This window comes from Scyliorhinus torazame, chromosome 8, assembly GCF_047496885.1.
Source record: "Scyliorhinus torazame isolate Kashiwa2021f chromosome 8, sScyTor2.1, whole genome shotgun sequence".
Classification (NCBI taxonomy): Eukaryota; Metazoa; Chordata; class Chondrichthyes; order Carcharhiniformes; family Scyliorhinidae; genus Scyliorhinus; species Scyliorhinus torazame.
Window position 1 is genome coordinate 149,737,896 of NC_092714.1, and position 18,223 is coordinate 149,756,118.

Consider the following 18,223-nt stretch of genomic DNA (forward strand, 5'->3'; position numbering starts at 1 on the left):
TGCTGGGGCGGCACGGGCTCTTATACCCCACCTTGCAGGGCGGAGCTACCATATAGCTTGACCAATAGGAAACATACAATATCTACCAATGGTGTTCCAGCATTACCAGGTACCATAATACCTCTACACAGACTACCACATTCACCCCCTGTTAAAAAAAGAGTCCGGCGGAGGTGGTGGCCTGATATTACAACATGGTAATGTGGTAGAAATTATAGTTATGGAGGTATTGTAATACCTCCGTACAGCGTATTGTAACTATTTACAATTCTATTTACTATTTACAATTTATGAATCATAATTAACTATACACTTTAAAATGAAGCAATCAGTTGATCGGGGGCCCTGGTCATCCTCTGTGATCGTCGAAGCTTCGGTGGTGACTCGGGTGGAGGCTCGGGTGTCTGTGACTCCGGGGGCGTGGCCTCGATCTTTGTGGCAGCTTCAACACCCCTAGACGGCGCTGGTGGGGAAAACGGTTGGCCTGGGAAGGGAGCGTCTGCGGGGTACGTCAGTGGGTGGGGGGGCCTAGACGGGGCCGGCGGAAGGACCGATCCTCCTGTAAGGTGCACTGGTGGGAGGGAGGGTGGGACTGGTGGCTAGGGTGTGCGTGGGCCTCTGGCGGGCGCCAGGTCTCATAGGGAGACCGTATCTTGTCAGCCGTCGGTGTACGCCACGTAGGCATACTGGGGGTTAGCGTGGAGAAGATGGACCCTCTTGACCAACGGGTCCGACTTGTGCGTCCGTACGTGCTTTCGGAGCAGGATGGGTCCGGGAGCTGCCAGCCAGGTCGGGAGCGAGGTCCCAGAGGAGGACTTCCTGGGGAAGACAAGGAGACGTTCGTGAGGTGTTTGGTTGGTTGTGGTACAAAGCAGTGACCGGATGGAGTGGAGAGCATCAGGGAGGACTTCCTGCCAGCGGGTGACTGGGAGATTCTTGGACCGTAGGGCCAGTAGGACGGTCTTCCAGACCGTTCCGTTCTCCCTCTCTACCTGTCCGTTACCCCGGGAGTTGTAACTGGTCGTCCTGCTCGAGGCTATGCCCTTGCTGAGCAGGAATTGATGCAGTTCGTCGCTCATAAAGGAGGACCCCCTATCACTGTGTATGTAGGCGGGGAACCCGAACAGTGCAAAGATGCTATGAAGGGCCTTGTTGACGGTGGTTGCGGTCATGTCGGGGCAGGGGATGGCGAATAGGAACCGGGAGTACTCGTCAATCACGTTCAGGAAGTATGTGTTGCGGTCGATGGAGGGGAGGGGGCCTTTGAAGTCCATGCTGAGGCATTCAAAGGGATGGGAAGCCTTTATCAGGTGCGCTTTCTCTGGCCGGTAGAAGTGCAGTTTGCACTCCGCGCAGATTTGGCAGTCCCTGGTGGCTGTCCTGACCTCTTCGATGGAGTAGGGCAGGTTGCGGGTCTTGATAAAGTAGAAACAGCGAGTGACCCCCGGGTGGCAGAGGTACTCGTGGAGGGCTCAGAGGCGGTCCACTTGTGCGTTGGCACATGTGCTGTGGGACAGGGCATCAGGAGGCTCGTTTAGCTTCCGGGGACGATACAAGATCTCGGAGTTGGAGGTGGAGAGTTCGATCCTCCACCGCAAGATCTTATTGTTTTTTATCTTGCCCCACTGTGCATTATCGAACATGAATGCAACCGACCATTGGTCAGTGAGGAGAGTGAATCTCCTGCTGGCCAGGTAATGCCTCCAATGTCGCACAGCTTCTACTATGGTCTGGGCCTCCTTTTCGACTGAGGAGTGGCGGATTTCGGAAGCATGGAGGGTACGTGAGGGGGCCACGGGTCTGCCCGCTGGGTTGAGGGTGGCCGCCAGAGTTACGTCAGACGCGTCGCTCTCGACCTGGAAGGGGAGGGACTCGTCGATGGCGTGCATCGTGGCCTTTGCAATGTCTGCTTTGATGCAGCTGAAGGCCTGGCGGGCCTCTATCGACAGGGGAAAAGCTGTGGATTGGATCAGGGGACGGGCCATGTCCGCATAGTTGGGGACCCACTGGGCATAGTAAGAAAAAAACCTGAGGCAGCGCTTCAGGGCCTTGGAGCAGTGAGGGAGGGGGAACTCCATAAGGGGGTGCATGCGTTCAGGGTCGGGGCCTATAACACCATTTCGCACTACGTAGCCGAGGATGGCTAGGCGGTCGGTGCTGAACACTCATTTATCCTTGTTATACGTAAGGTTAAGGATCTTTTGTGGTCTGGAAGAATTTTCGGAGGTTGGTATTGTGGTCCTGCTGGTCGTGGCCGCAGATGCTGACATTATCGAGATACGGGAATGTTGCCCGTAAACTGTACCGGTCAACCATTCGGTCCATCTCGCGCTGGAAGACCGAACCCCGTTGGTGACATCGAAGGGAACCCTTAAGAAGTGATGGAGCCGCCCATCTGCTACAAAGGCAGTGTATTTGCGGTCACTAGTGCGGATGGGGAGCTGGTGGTAGGCGGACATAAGATCCACCGTGGAGAAGACCTTGTAATGCGCGATCCTGTTTACCAGGTCGGGTATGCGGGGGAGACGGTACGCGTCCAGCTGCGTAAACCTGTTGATGGTCTGACTGTAGTCGATGACCATCCTATGCGTCTCCCCGGTCTTTACCACCACTACTTGAGCTCTCCAGAGACTGTTGCTAGCTTCACTGACTCCTTCCCTCAGTAGCCGTTGGACCTCTGACCTAATAAAGATCTGGGGCGGGATTCTCCGACCCCCCCGCCGGTTGGCGGACCCCCCCCCGGCGATTCTCCGGCCCGCATGGGCCGAAGTCCCGCTGCTGGAATGCCTGTCCCGCCGGCGTGGATTAAACCACGGGACAAGGCGGCGCTGGCGGGCTCCGGGGTCCTGGGGGTGGCGCGGGGTGATCTGGCCCCGGCGGGTGCCCCTACGGTGGCCTGGCCCGCGATCGGGGCCCACCGATCCGCGGGTGGGCCTGTGCCGTGGGGGCACTCTTTTCCTTCCGCCTTCGCCATGGTCTCCACCATGGTGGAGGCGGAAGAGACCCCCTCCACTGCACATGCGCGGGGATGCCGTGAGCGGCCGCTGACGCTCCCGTGCATGCGCCGCCCGGCAATGTCATTTCAGCGGCAGCTGGCGGGGCACCAAAGGCCTTTCCCGCCAGCTGGCGGGGTGGAAATCAGTCCGGCGCGGGACTAGCCCCTCAAGGTGAGGGCTCGGCCGCTCAAGATGCGGAGGATTCCGCACCTTTGGGGTGGCACGATGCCGGACTGATTCGCACCGTTTTTGGTGCCGGCTGGCGGACATCGTGCCGATTGCGGAGAATTCCGCCCCTGGTCCTGGGCACTGTACCGTCTGCTCCTGGTGGCGACGGGTTTGCAATCCGGGGTGAGGTTCGCAAACAGGGAAGGCGGATCGACCTTGAGGGTCGCGAGGCCGCAGACAGTGAGGGGGGTATGGGGCCGCCGAATTTTAAAGTTAGACTTTGGAGATTACACTGGAAGTCTAAACCTAGGAGTGTGGCCGCGCAGAGGTGGGAAGGACGTAGAGCCGGTAATTTTTAAACTCCCTTCCCTGGACTGTGAGGTTTGCTGCACAAAACCCCTTTATTTCTACTAAGTAGGAACCGGAGGCCAGGGAGATTTTTTGATTAATGGGGTGGACAAGGAGAGAACAGCGCCTTACCGTGTCAGGGTGTATGAAGCTCTCCGTGCTCCTAGAGTCGATTAAGCAGGGCGTCTCGTGCCCGTTGATTATTACTGTTGTTGTAACAGTTGAGAGTGTTCGAGGCCGGGACTGATCCAGGGTCACCGAGGCTAATCTCAGCAGTTGAGTGATCTCTACGGGCGGTGTGCGGTCAGCCGAGCTGGGGTCCTGGGAGTCCATCCAAGATGGCAGCACGCATTGGTCGCACATGGCTGTGGGTGCCCATCGATCGAACGTGGTGTCCGCGGGACAAGATGGTGGCGCCTGGGGGCCACACGTGGCCCTGGAGTAGGAAGATGGCGGTGCCCGCTGGCCGCTCGCGGACCATGGAGAGGTTTGTGGTGGCGGTCCACATTCGCCGTCGGACACCGCAGCGACCGCACGGGCATGGCACACCACCATGAAGTGGCCCTTTTTACCGCATCCCTTGCAGGTGGATGCGCGGGCCGGGCAGCGCTGCCGGGGCTGCATGGCCTGCCCACAAAAGTAGCAGCAGGGTCCCCCGGGGTTGCCAGGCCGCCTTGCAGCACAAGCTTGTGGGGGGATGGGGGATGTCTCGGGGTCGGCTGCGGGAGGGGTTCCACGCTGCCCAGGGGACTGCCACACGGTCGGGAACGTAAGCGCGGGCGTTTCTGGAGGCCACATCCAGGGAGCCTGCAAGGACCTGTGCCTCCTTGAGTCTAGGGTGTCTTTTTCCAGCAATCGCTGGCGGATTTGGGAGGACAGCATACCTGCCATGAAAGCGTCCCGGATCAAGAGTTCTGTGTGGTTGCTCGCCGAAACTTGCGGGCAGCTGCAGTTTCTCCCCAACACCAGGAACGCACGGTAGAATTCTTCCAGCGATTTCCCCAGGGATTTGTCGCCTCGTTGGTAGCAGATGTCGGGTGTAGACCTGGTTTACTGGGCGAATATTTTAGCAGCTCTGTTGCTGCGTCAAATTTTTCCCCGTCTTCGATGAGGGTGTAAATCTCCGGGCTCATCCTCGAGTGCAGGACTTGCATTTTCTGTTCTCCCGTGGGTGTATTTTCGGCCGTTCTGAGATATCCTTTAAAACACGCCAGCCAGTGCTTGAAGATTGCCACTGAGTTTGCCGCATGGGGGCTGAGTTGCAGACACTCCGGCTTGATTCGGAGATCCATCCTTTTAAATCTAGCTTATTAAATTGATGCACGATCACTAAAGCGATGTTGTAGTCCAACTGAAGGCTTTAATAAGCTAGATGTTTCCCCCAGCAGCTCAGGTACAAAATGAAGGCTGGTGGGGCGGCACGGGTTCTTATACCCCGCCTTGCAGGATGGAGTTACCATTCAGCTTGACCAATAGGAAACATACAATATCTACCAATGGTGTTCCAGCATTACCAGGCACCGTAATACCTCTACACAGACTACCACACCTACATTATGCTTCATCTACCAATTAATTTGCCCACTCACTTAATCTATCTATATCTCTTTGTATCCTCCTCACAACTTGCTTTCCTACCTATCTTTGCATTGCTAGCAAATTTGGCTACCATATATTTGGTCCCTTCATCCAAGATATTTCTATAGACTGTAAATACTTGAGGCCATAGCACTAATCCCTACAGCACTCCACCATTTACAATCTGCCAACCAGAACACCATTCATCCTGAATCTCTATTCCTTGTTCATTAACTAAACCTCTATCCATGCTAATGCATCACCCCCAGGGTGACTTCTTATCTTGTGTCGTTGTCTTTTTTCTTGGCAGCTTATCAAATGCATTTTGGAAATCCAAATGCATGACATTTACCTCTTCCCCTTTATCAGCCCTCAAAGCGCTCGAGTAAATTAATCAATCACAATTTCCCTTTCACATAATCTGATTGACTCTGTCTGATTGGGTAATGTTTTTGTAAATATGCTGACATTACCTCCTCAATAATGGATTCCAGCATTTTCCCAATGACAGATGTCACCTCTGGTGTCAGAATGCTGGTTGGAAACCACCCACAACTTTATAACCTTTATCTTATCCAACGAGTTATATTGAGAGCACTGGTGTGGTGTTTTTCTTTATTTGATACATGTACACTCTTGTTAAGTAGCAACAAGAAACATACAAATGATACTGGGGCTCAAAGTGTTAAATCACGAAGGCAATTTTGTATAAACCTGCCTTGTAATCCCGTGACTTCACTTGCCTTATTCCACTCTTATCTATCCAGTCATAGCCAGAGAATCACTGCAATGGCTTCTCTTCCTGCTCCTGCTTTGTCACCTCTGGGGAACCCCAAGGACCTATCCTTGGCCCCCTCCTATTTCTTATCTACATGCTGCTCCTCCGTGATATAATTTAACGGCATAGTGTTAGTTTCCACATGAACACTGACAACAACCAGCTCTACCTCACCATTACCTCTCTCAACTCCTCCCCATTTCTAAATTGTCAGTGTAATCCAACCCCAACAACTCTTTGAGACATTTGCACTCCTCCAATTCTGGAGATCGTCCAACCACACACCACCTCTAAACTTGGCTATTCCAATGCCCCCCCCCCTCCCACCACCCCGGCCATCTTTCCATCAAACACCCTACTTAAACTTGAACATATGCAAACTCTGCTGTCTTACTCATGTCACATTACATTCATCCCCCACCATCTGGCCTGCGAAATCCTACCAACTGTCCTGGCTTGACACAATTCACACCTCTTTAACTTGGGGTTACCCCATCTCTGGATCTGTAAAGATTTAATCACCTGCTAATGCTCGTATTGCAAGCATTGTCTGGCATCTTTGAATTTGTCTATATATATGTTTCTGGAACATATCTCTTCATTCACCTGAGGAAGGAGCAGCGCTCCAAAAGCTAGTGACATTGAAACAAACCTGTTGGACTTTAACCTGGTGTTGTAAGACTTCGTACTGTGCTCACCCCAGTCCAACGCCGGCATCTCCACATCATGGCTACCCTAACTTGTTCAAGATCCCCTCCACCCATCATCCACCTTCGAGAGGCTGTTTAGCACAGGGCTAAATCGCTGGCTTTGAAAGCAGACCAAGGCAGGCCAGCAGCACGGTTCGATTCCCGTAACAATCTCCCCGAACAGGCGCCGGAATGTGGCGACTAGGGGCTTTTCACAGTAACTTCATTTGAAGCCGACTTGTGACAAGCGATTTTCATTTCATTTTTTCACCTTCAATTCTGGCATTTTGTGCATCAGCAATATTAATTTCTCTGCTATTAGCGGCCGTGCTTTCAGCTACCTTTGCCCGAAGCGCTGGAGTTCCATTAACACTCTCCAAGCCTCGCCACCTCTCTCCAACTCTTTAAGATGCTTCTTTAAAATGCAGCCTTTACGGGGCTGGTTTAGCACACTGGGCTAAATCGCTGGCTTTTAAAGCAGACCAAGCAGGCCAGCAGCACGGTTCAATTCCCGTACCAGCCTCCCCGAACAGGCACCGGAATGTGGCAACTAGGGGCTTTTCACAGTAACTTCATTTGAAGCCTACTTGTGACAATAAGTGATTTTCAGTAGGGGCTGGTTTAGCACACTGGGCTAAATTGCTGGCTTTTAAAGTAGACCAAGGCAGGCCAGCAGCAGGTTCGATTCCCAAACAGGTGCTGGAATGTGGCGACTAGGGGCTTTTCACAGTAACTTCATTGAAGCCTACTTGTGACAATAAGCGATTTTCATTTCATTTTCATTTCAAAGTTTAACTCTTCGATGAAGCTTTTGGTTGTCGGCCCTGATATCTCTTTATGTAGCTTAGTGTTAAGTTTCGACTGATAACACTCCCATCAATCACTTTGGATTATGGGCACTATCGTATCCAATGTGTTGTTGCAATTACATGGAGTTGATGATTACCTGAAGGATGATTATCTGATTCACTATTGTCTTATAAAGGAGGATAGCTGTCACTCTTGCTTGGTTCGATCTAGACGTGACTCCAGATTCACAGCAATGTGGTTGACTCGTAACGACCCTTTAGCAAGTCACATGGTCATATCAAACTACAGCAGGAAAATACACTGTCGATTTGGCTATACCACATTGAATGCAGTGGTGTGAGAAGGCAGGTCATAACCACCATTTCAAAAGCAATTAGGGAAGAGCAGTAAATGTTAGCCTTGCAAGAGGGATTCCAGGAGAATCTCGCTATCTGGCCGCCATCTTGAACGGGCAGCCTGATAGCTAGATCTTGCAGCCGGCACCCCCCTCACCCCCGCCACGTGCAAACTGGTCCTGACCCCCCGCCTCGCACCGCAAATCACCCCCCATCCGACCTCCACACCACAAATCAGCCCTGACCCCCCTCCCCGCACGACAAATCTGTCTCGAATACCCCACCCTGACCCCTCCCCTTACTGCACGACAGTCCTCCATCCCAGGATTGCCTGGATGCGCCCCACCCCGGAGTACGGAGGTGACCCGATCCAACCCTCCCGGGATCCCTATAATAGTGGCCCACCCAGGAACCCCTATAATAGATGGACCCCCCCAGGAACCATGGATTAGGGGAATCTCCCAGGGACACCTGTAATAGGGACTCCTGTAATGGGGCCCCTGACAGGGACACCCTATCTATAGGAAGTCCCTCCACACACTGACCCCCCCATCTCAGGAAAAAGGACCGCTTCTGGAATCTAGAGCGCAGTCCAGACAAGGGCAGTAGGAAGCATTATAGCTGTAATACATATCTTGCAGCTCCAAGTGTCCATTCCTCGAAGGAGAGCAGCTATTCCTGTGTTTAGTTCCCTCAGATCCACTATCTGAAAGTCATTCATACCTTTCCAGTAGTGGTCTATGATTGACAGCTCGTAAAAACCATCTACAGCTTTGATCTATTCATATCCTTTCACGCTTCAGAGGCCTAAGTGGTGACCCCCCCCCACCCCAATGTTTGGAAACATTGACCACATTAAAGAGATGAAAGTGCAGTGAAATACACACTTGAGTTACACACATTTATTGCAACTTACATCTCTTCACCCAATGCTTGTGAATCTATGGAATTCCCTGGCCAGTGAAACAGTTGAGGCTCCTTCATTAAATGTTTTCAAGGTAAAGATAGATAGTTTTTTGAAGAGTAAAGGAATAAAGGGTTATGGTGTTCGGGCGGGAAAGTGGAGCTGAGTCCACAAAAGATCAGCCATGATCTCATTGAATGGCGGAGCAGGCTCAAAGGGCCAGATGGCCTACTCCTGCTCCTAGTTCTTATGTTCTTATGTGGTCAATGTTTACAAACATTGGGGTTTCACAACTGAGGCCACTGACATTTGAAAGGATATGTATGGATCAAAGCTGCAGAAGGCAAAAGATATGTTGGCCGTTATTGAAAGGGGGTTGGAGTTTAAAAATAAGGAAACTACAATTGGTATTGTTGTATAGGGCTTTGTTGAGACCACACTAGGAGTACTCTGTACAATATTGGTCTCTTTATCTAAGGAAGGATGTTCTTGCCTTAGGAGGCGTGCAGTGGAGATTAGCTAGATTGGTTCCTGGGATTAAAGGGCTGTCATATGAGGAGATATTTAACAGGCTGAGCCTGCAATCTCTGAAGTTTAGAAGAATGAGGGCTTAGTTGATACTGAGAAGCTGTTTCCCCAAGATGGTGTGTCTAGAAATATTAACCATACTCTCAGGATAACGGCCTAGCCATTTCAGACTGAGATGAGGATAAATATTCAAAGGAAAGGAAGATATTCAAGATTGCCAAAACTACTGAGGAAGTAAACACCTCCCTTATACCTTCAAGCTATGGGAGAGAGCCATGGACCAGAGGCTGAGAAAGATGATGAAAATTCATGAAGGTCGGTTCAGAATAATTCCCAAATAGAAGCATCACCAATAATATTTCTGTTTTAGACAAGTGTTGGAGGAATACCAGGAAGGCCAATGCAGCTCAATAATCATTGAGCTAGAGGAAGCTTATTACTGGGTGTCTAGGGAGGCAGTGTGAAGATATGTTAAAGTTCATGGAATCTCTGAGAGGTATGCACACTATTACAGGACATGTACAAGGAGTACCAGGCACAAGGAAAAAACAGTGTGGGGACAGTGGAATTTTCAAAGCCAAAGTTGGATTGCACCAAGGATCGATACCGAGCCCCTTCCTCTTCCTCATTGTCATGGATGTTTTATCTAAAGCTAGTGAGACAGGAAGTGTCATGGTCAATGATGTTTGTAGATGGCATTGAGCTATGTGGTGGAGATGATACAAATATGACCAAGTATCTAGAGAAAAGCAGTGGAAGACAGTGATAGGAAGATCTGACAACCGAAGTCCCAATTTATGTACTGTATGTTTGAGCCGAGGGAAGAGGATCAGACTGAAGGTGAAAAGATTCTGGATGAAGACTTGGAGAAAGTGAATGGGGTCAATGAGGGGAGAAGATGGAGGTATGGAAATGGAAATCAAACAATGAGCTTTTAGCTCCATTTGGAGTCATTCAAAGAAGGGCGGTGAAGTGTTATGTGATGGAAACGCACTTCAGAAACTGAAACAAAGGGCAGAATTCTCTTTGGGCCAGAAAACCAGTATGAATCCCACCAGTTCGTTCCAGCGCGATTCCCATCACAGTTCTCTCATCTTCAGTTAGTTTTTAGCAGCTTGGGTGAAACCCACCAAGAAAGTAATGTGTGGAACCTGAAGACGGAAAGCCCGGCCTCACAGAGATCAGGGTGCCCGGCACGAACCCCTCTAATGGGATCACCAAATGCCCCTGCCCTTCATGCCTCACCACCTTTCATGCCCATGCCTTGAATCTCCGCTTTCATGACCATGCCCTCTTTCAAGCACCATCCTTTGACAGTGCCCATTGGCACCCTGGCAGTGCCCCTTGGCAAACTGGCAGTGCCAACCTCCAACCCTGTATAAGGATATGGACCAGACCCCAATTTTTGTTAGACACCGGACCAGACCCCAATTTGTGTTTAAATTCCAGGTGGGAAACCCCAAACAATATTTCAATTTGTAAAACTGAGGAAAGGATACTTTACCCCAGGAAGGATGACTCTGACCAATACGTATCTTTCATGGTAAAACAAACTTTAATTTAAACACAAAATTAACCATATTAACATCAAAGAAATGGCTTTACCATTAACAGTTAAATAGTGCTAAAAAAAAAAGAAAAATTTTAACTTATGCCATGAATATTCCAACCAAGCAACCCCAATACAGTTCAAAATCCACTCATAAATAAAGTTTACAATCAGAGTTACTTGCTGTTTTCTGTATAGACCTTTGGAAAGAGACCCTGTCAGGAACACTGAAAATCCTTCTGTCGTGTCAGACTCAAATCCTATGCTAAAACTGCCAAAACTACAAACAGACCTGGCTCCTCCCATTAATTACATCATTTGTATCCCAATAAGGTGTCACATGATCTGCTTAGCTAGGAGTAAACACCATCCCTCAAATTGTCTACATGCCAGGGAACTGTCCAAATATCAATAATATTCCATTAGCCATTTATAAGTAAACATGGCAATGGTTAGAATTAATAATTACCCCACTTTTATAACACCTTAATTACAGTTTTAGCAGACCAACTGCCTGTATGCATTTTAAGCCTGGGTTTTTAAAATAGCTTTACTGCCGCAAATATAAAATAGAATACATAACAATTTCCTCCAATCATCACCTGGTAGTGCCAACCTGGTACCCTGGCACTGCCAAACTCGCAGTGCAAGGTCGGCACTTCCAGGGTGCCAGGGCCCTGTCATCGGATACCTGGGGCTCCGATGGCCTCCGAGCCCCCATGGGTTTCATGTCTGCCCTCGATTGGTGAATCTTAGTAGTGATTTCCGCCAGCCTCACGCGGCAACAGCGGTGGGGGGTGGGGGGGGGGGGGGGGGAACAGGGAACCCAGCAGCCAGGAGACTCCGGGCGGGTAGCAGCCAGGAGACTGGTTTGAGCGTATTTAAATGCAGATTTAAATATGCTTGCCTGGTTCACGTCCAGCGAGGGTGTGAACTAGATTGTGTACGGTGCCGCGGATCGGGAGCATTGCACTCTGTTCGGCACCCACACAAACTCCGTTTCGGGGCTCTCCCGCTATTATCCGGGAATAATGGGGTGTCCGCCGAAGAATCTACAAGACAGTTGTGAGACTGCCCTGGTTATACAGTGCAAAAACTTGTGTAACATCAAAAAGAGAGGAACAACAATTGGATACTCATGAGACGTGGATGTTAAGATGGATGTGTGAAATAATACGAAAGGACAAATCAGGAAACAGCACATCGGGGGGTCAGTGAAGATCGAGCATCGAAGAAAGTAGCCGAGAAGAGATTGAAATGGTCGAGTTATCTGTTGTGGAGAGAGGGAGGAAATGTGGTGAGGTGTGTGATGCAGATGGGACTGTCAGGAAGAAGAAGAGGAAATCTTGACCAGATGGGAAGATGGGGTGGTGAGAGACTTAAACACAGCGGAACTGGAAGAGGAATGGGGGACTGGCAGGAGGAGATGGATAACTATCGTTGTGGTGACCAAAGTAAAATAGGAGAAGCCCAAAGAAGACTCAGGAGAAATTTCTTCACTTAAGGAGGTGTGAATCTTTAAACTTCTGTACCCCAGAGGGCTGTGAACATTGAGGACATTCAAAAGAGAGGGCGATGGACTTTTGGGGACTGAGGGAGTGGAGTGATACATAGAATGGGGGGGGGGGGGGTGCGGGATTCATGTCCAAGATCAATCCAGGGGCTGGTTTAGCACACTGGGCTAAATAGCTGGCTTTTAAAGCAGACCCAGGCAGGCCAGCAGCACAGTTCAATTCCCGTACCAGCCTCCCCGAACAGGCGCCGGAGTGTGGCGACTAGGGGCTTTTCACAGTAACTTCATTTGAAGCCTACTTGTGACAATAAGCGATTTTCATCTTTTTTTTCATTTCATTATTTTATTGAATGGCAGAACAAGTTTGAAGGGTTGAATGCTTTACTTCTGCTTCTGTTTCTAAATGTTCTAATGATGTGGGGATGCCGGCGTTGGACTGGGGTGAGCACAGTAAGAAGTCTTACAACACCAGGTTAAAGTCCAACAGGTTTGTTTTGATGTCACTAGCTTTCGGAGCGCTGCTCCTTCCTCAGGTGAATGAAGAGGTCTGTTCCAGAAACACATATATAGACAAATTCAAAGATGCCAGACAATGCTTGGAATGCGAGCATTAGCAGGTGATTAAATCTATTGCATCAAGCCAGTACAGTTGGTAGGATTTCGCAGGCCAGATGGTGGGAGTGAATGTAATGCGACATGAATCCCAGGTCCCGGTTGAGGCCGCACTCATGTGTGCGGAATTTGGCTATAAGTTTCTGCTCGGCGATTCTGCGTTGTTGCGCGTCCTAAAGGCCGCCTTGGAGAACGTTTACCCGGAGATCAGAGGCTGAATGCCCTTGACTGCTGAAGTGTTCCCCGACTGGAAGGGAACATTCCTGCCTGGTGATTGTTGCGCGATGTCCGTTCATTCGTTGTCGTACTGGCTTGATACAATTCACACCTCTTTAACCTGGGGTCGCATCTCTGGATCTGTAAAGATTTAGTCACCTGCTAATGGTCGCATTCCTAGCATTGTTTGGCATCTCTGAATTTGTCTATATACGTGTTTCTGGAACATACCTCTTCATTCACCTGAGGAAGGAGCAGCACTCCGAAAGCTAGTGACATCGAAACAAACCTGTTGGACTTTAACCTGGTGTTGTAAGACTTCTTAAATGTTCTAAGACAGAGATGAGGGGGAAAAGAATCTTCTCTCAGAGGGTTGTAAGACTTTGGAATTCTCTTCCTCAAAAGGTGTTTGAGCCAGAGTCTCCAAATATCTTGAGGGAAGAAGTAGATAGATGCTTGATAAGAAAGCGGGTGAAAGGTTTTTGAATTAGGCAGGAATATGAAGCTGAGGTTAAAATTAGAGCAGTCGTGATCTTATTGAATGGCAGGGCAGGTTCAATGGGCCAAATGGCCTACTCCTGCTCCTAATTCATATGTTTGTATTACCTGCGGGATAATTACGGATGGGGTGATTACCTGTGGGGGGGGGGAGTGATTAACTGTGGGGTGATTACTTGTGGGGGGTGGGGATTTAACTGGGGTGATTACCTGTTAGGGGGGGGTGATTTAACTGTGGGGTGATTACCTGTGGGGTGATTTACTGTGGGGTGATTATCTGTTGAGGGGGGTAACTGTGAGGTGATTACCTGTTTGGGGTGTTTAACTGTGGGGTGATTACCTGTGGGGTGATTTACTGTGGGGTGATTATCTGTGGGTGAGGGGGTGATTACCTGCTGGGTGATTACCTGGGGGGGGGACATTAACTGTGGGGCATTACCTGTGGGGGGCGGGGGTGATTACCTGTGGGGTGATTACTTGTGGGGGGGGTGATTACCTGCGGGGTGATTACCTGCGGGGTAATTACCTGTGGGGTGGTTGTGTGTCATTCGACCTGATTCAATGCTCACTTGCACAAGATTGTCTAGTTTCTCAGGTTGGCAGTATCTCATCCCGATGCACATGGCCTTTGTGGCTGCACCAAATCCCGACCCTGCGGAAAACAGAAATTGGGAGAGAAGAGAGTTCAGTTCTGTGGTCAAGCGTTGAGATGCTGCGGTTTGTCATTTTAACATGCAGTGCCACGTGGGTCCACGTACCTTTCACATTAAAAGGTGTGTGCCATCCCAGGATATAATTATCAGGTTTGAGCTGGGTGCAGCCTTCAACAGTCGCTGGATCTGGCCGTCTCTTATGGATTTTTTCAACAACATCAACATAAACCTTCACCATTTCGCGATAAAGATCCTCGAGGCACCAGAAATCTAAAAGTTCAGTTATGGACAAAGTTAATTCTTTTTTAAACTCTTTTAGAAATGCAGGTTCGGATTTCTCCACGGGCTCACCATCCCCATCTGCCCCAGTCCTACAACCTTCTGAGACCTCTGTACTCCTCCAATTCTCCTCACATATGCATCCCTAATTTAACACTCTTGCTGGTCGTGTTTTCAGCTGTCTAGGCCTGATACTCTGAAATTCCCACCATAGATTCCTCCAAACACTCTACCTCACATGTCCCTTGGTTCGCTTGCTAAAATCTAACACTCTGATCAAATCTTTGGTCATTTGTCCCAATATCTCCTCATATGGTTCAATGTCAAATTTTGGCTGATAATCACTCCTTGGGACATCTTCCTACATTAAAGGTGTTACATGAATCCAAGTTACAGTTTGCACTTATTGGGCCAAGCTAAAATAAAATCGATTAGAGAGAAGAGAATGGATAGATATTGAGAATAGAGAGGATTGCGCTGATAGGGGATGCGAGCAACAGTAATAATAATAATAATAATTGCTTATTGTCACAAGTTGGCTTCAATGAAGTTACTGGGAAAAGCCCCTAGTAGGACCATTGTTGGAGCCATTCAAAGGCACAATGGATGGAATGTTACTGCCCCTCCTGCCGGAGATCCCGCTGGAGTGAATGGTCTTTTGTAGCTTATCACGTTTTCTTGCTCGGTCCTGCGCCGTGATGGGGCAGTAAGTTTCTGCCCCAGTGTAAAATAGAAATCAGCCGGGTGGGTAAATAAAGGCCCACCCATAAACAGATACATTTTTCAAATAATGAGCATGACAAAGAAGGATGCTATTAACAAGTGACCAGTGACATACAGTTTGATTTCTGAAATGTGCGTGTGTGTGTATGTGTGTGTGGATAATGGAATCTTTACCCAGAGATTGGTCGGCCTGTGGAATTCGACTCCACAGAAAACAGTTGTGGCCACAACACTTTGGGCTGGATTCTCCCGCCTCGCCTACCGCAGGAACGCCATGGGCGAGCCCCGTACAATGGAGAACTCCATTGACCTCGGGTGGGATTTTCCGATCGCCGGGCGAACGCGGCCGGAGAATCCCGCCCTAGGTTTTCAAGAAGCAGTTCGATATAGCACTTGGGGCGAAGGGGATCAAAGGATATGGGGGGAAGGTGGGATAACGCTATTGAGTTGGATGATCATAATGAATGGCAGAGCAGGTTGAAAGGGCCAAATGGCCTCCCCCTGCTCCCATTTGCTATGTTTCTATAGGGTTCGCATGTAAGCCATACCTAGGGCCATAGTACTCCTTGACAATGTGAATTGCTTCACTGGTTAATTTTGGAGTTTCCACTCTTAGCGACTTATCTCTAAATTTGCAGCATGTACATTGGATTGGTTATTTCAGGGGCAGCCAGCTGGCAAGAATCCAAATATGAATATGAACAGGTCCTCCAGCCTCATGCTTAAAGACTGATACACAAATGGAGTGTTTGGCTCTGTTTATTTTCTGTTACATTAGTTTCCACACTCATTACCATGGGCTCTAATCTGCTACATGCTATTCTGGGTGCCCGAAATCATATCTGAATAATGTGAATTATCACTGGAACAGGATTCGGATGTCAAGCTAATGAGTGAATGCAAATTCCTAGAATATCTCACATTCCATTTGAATGTGAACGATCCGCAGTTCTTAAAAATAAGAGCTGGACAATGGGGGGGAGGGGGGGGGGCGGTCAGTGATCTGTGTAAAGTACTTCCAAACACATTCAAAACTCAGGGACACTTTTTAGCCAATTTGATCATCAGTATTTTCCTTCAGTTCACCTTTGCTCAAGTAAACACTTAGTGTGAACAACCAGGCATAAGAAATGAAGATAGCTTGAAGGGTTCTTTGATACAGAGTGCAGGGTGCTCCTCTGTATTTTCAAGGCTGAGATTGATATATCTTTGGGCTCTGGGAAATCAAGGGATAAGGTGGGAGAGTAGAGTTGATGTCAAACCTCAGCCATGATCTTATTGAGTGGCGGAGGCGGCTCGGGGATCTTATGAGCTAGTTACTCCTGCACCCATTTCATGTGCTCTTGTGTTCAAAGATGTCAAGTCAATGTTATTCTGGGGAGAGAGTTATTTTGGGGAGGCAGTGGTAGAATGGTATTGTTGCTGGAATAGTAATCCTGGGTTCAAATCCCACCATGGCAGATGGTAGAATTTGAATTTTAAAAGTCTAATAATGACCATGAAACCATTGTAAAAACCCATCAGGTTCACTAATGCCCTTCAGGGAATGCAATCTGCTGACCTTACCTGGCTGTCCTACAGGTGACTCTAGCCCACAGGGTTGACTCTTAACCGTCCTCTGAAATGGCTGCTCAGTTCAAGGGCAATTAGGGGTGGACAGCAAACACTGTCCTTGCCAGTGACACCCACATCCCATGGAAGAGTAAAGAAAAAAATATCTATCAGAAAACACTCCAAGGTACAAATAATATGGAAGGAGCGGAATAACTTTTTAATCTATTTGTTCAAGGTTTGTAAGAGTCGCTGGATAGGCCAACATTTATTGCCATGCCCTAAATGCTCTTGAGAAGGTAGTGGTGATCCACCTTCTTGAACAGCTGCAGTCCATGTGATATTCTGCATTTATTGTGTGTATGCTGTGGGAGTATTCTGGAGGTACTGTGTGTAATGTTGAAGCATTTTGCACACACTTTATATAAATTATATATATATATCTACAGGTACTGCATGCATATTTTGGGATTAGTCTGCAGGTAGCATGTGTACACTATTGTATAAAGTAGAGATTGTGAGTATACTCTGGGAGTATTCTTCAGGCATTGTGTGTATACTATGGGGTTGCTCTGTCGGTACTCTCTGTATCTTATAGAAGCTAAGCACTCCCACTAGTCCGATATCATGCTGACTCCAAACAGTGAGTTCCAGTATTACAGAACGGGACATTCATCACATTTGATATCGGGCGGGATTCTCCCTTCTGGGGACTAAGTCCCCACGTCCGCCGGAAAACAGAATCACTCCGGACTTTTTCCTCCAAGGTCCGGGGTGATTCTCCGTTTTCCAGGGGGCTAGCATAGCCCTGGCGTGCGTCCCGCAGCTCTGGCTGCCGGCGGGGCCCTGCTAGCCAGACCGCATGGCTGCGTATGTGCAGGGTGGCCGCAAGCGGGTCCGCGAATGCGCACGGTGTCCCACCTCGGCGCGGGCACCGACATGGCAGAGCCACACAGTGGGCCCGCGCGGAGGAAGGTAGGACACTCCCAGATCGCGATGGCCCGCTGAGGGCCCCCCCCCCCCCCCCCCGGAGTCAGATACCCCTGCCCCCCACCAGGGCTGCCATTACGGCCACGGGTCCCAGCTCCCGGCGGGTGGTACCATATGTAAACCATGCCGGCGGGATTTTGGCCGGTTGACCGCGGAGAATCGCCGTAGGGGCCTGTTCCAACGGCCCCCGACTGGCGGATCTGCGGAAGCGCCGTCACACCGAATTTCCAGCGTGAAAGGCTATTATCCGCCCCCGCTCCGGTCGTGGTTCCGGCCCAGAGGGTTGAAGAATCCTGCGCATGATCTCCACCACATGGGGCGGGATTTTCCGATAATGGGGCTAAGTGTGGACGCCGTCGTAAATACCGGGGCGTTTTATGACGGCGTCAACGGGCCCCATAGTCCACCGATTCAGCGGCCCACAAGGGGCCAGCACGGGCACCAGGAGGAGTGCCCAGGGGAACGGCCTGCAATCAGCATCCGATACGCGGGTCGCATCGTGGCG

The 18,223-nt window shown here is 49.6% G+C and overlaps 1 protein-coding gene across 1 annotated transcript in view; it reads right to left on the reverse strand.

Moving 5' to 3' along the window:
• adprhl1 (ADP-ribosylhydrolase like 1) overlaps positions 1-18,223 on the reverse strand; it is a 66,763-nt gene that overhangs the window by 29,368 nt on the left and 19,172 nt on the right. The window contains exons 2-3 of the mRNA XM_072514349.1: positions 14,281-14,445; positions 14,049-14,174 (exon numbers count right to left, since the gene is read on the reverse strand). Of these exons, the coding sequence (XP_072370450.1) occupies positions 14,049-14,174; positions 14,281-14,445 (291 nt within the window). The remainder of the gene's footprint in view (positions 1-14,048; positions 14,175-14,280; positions 14,446-18,223) is intronic.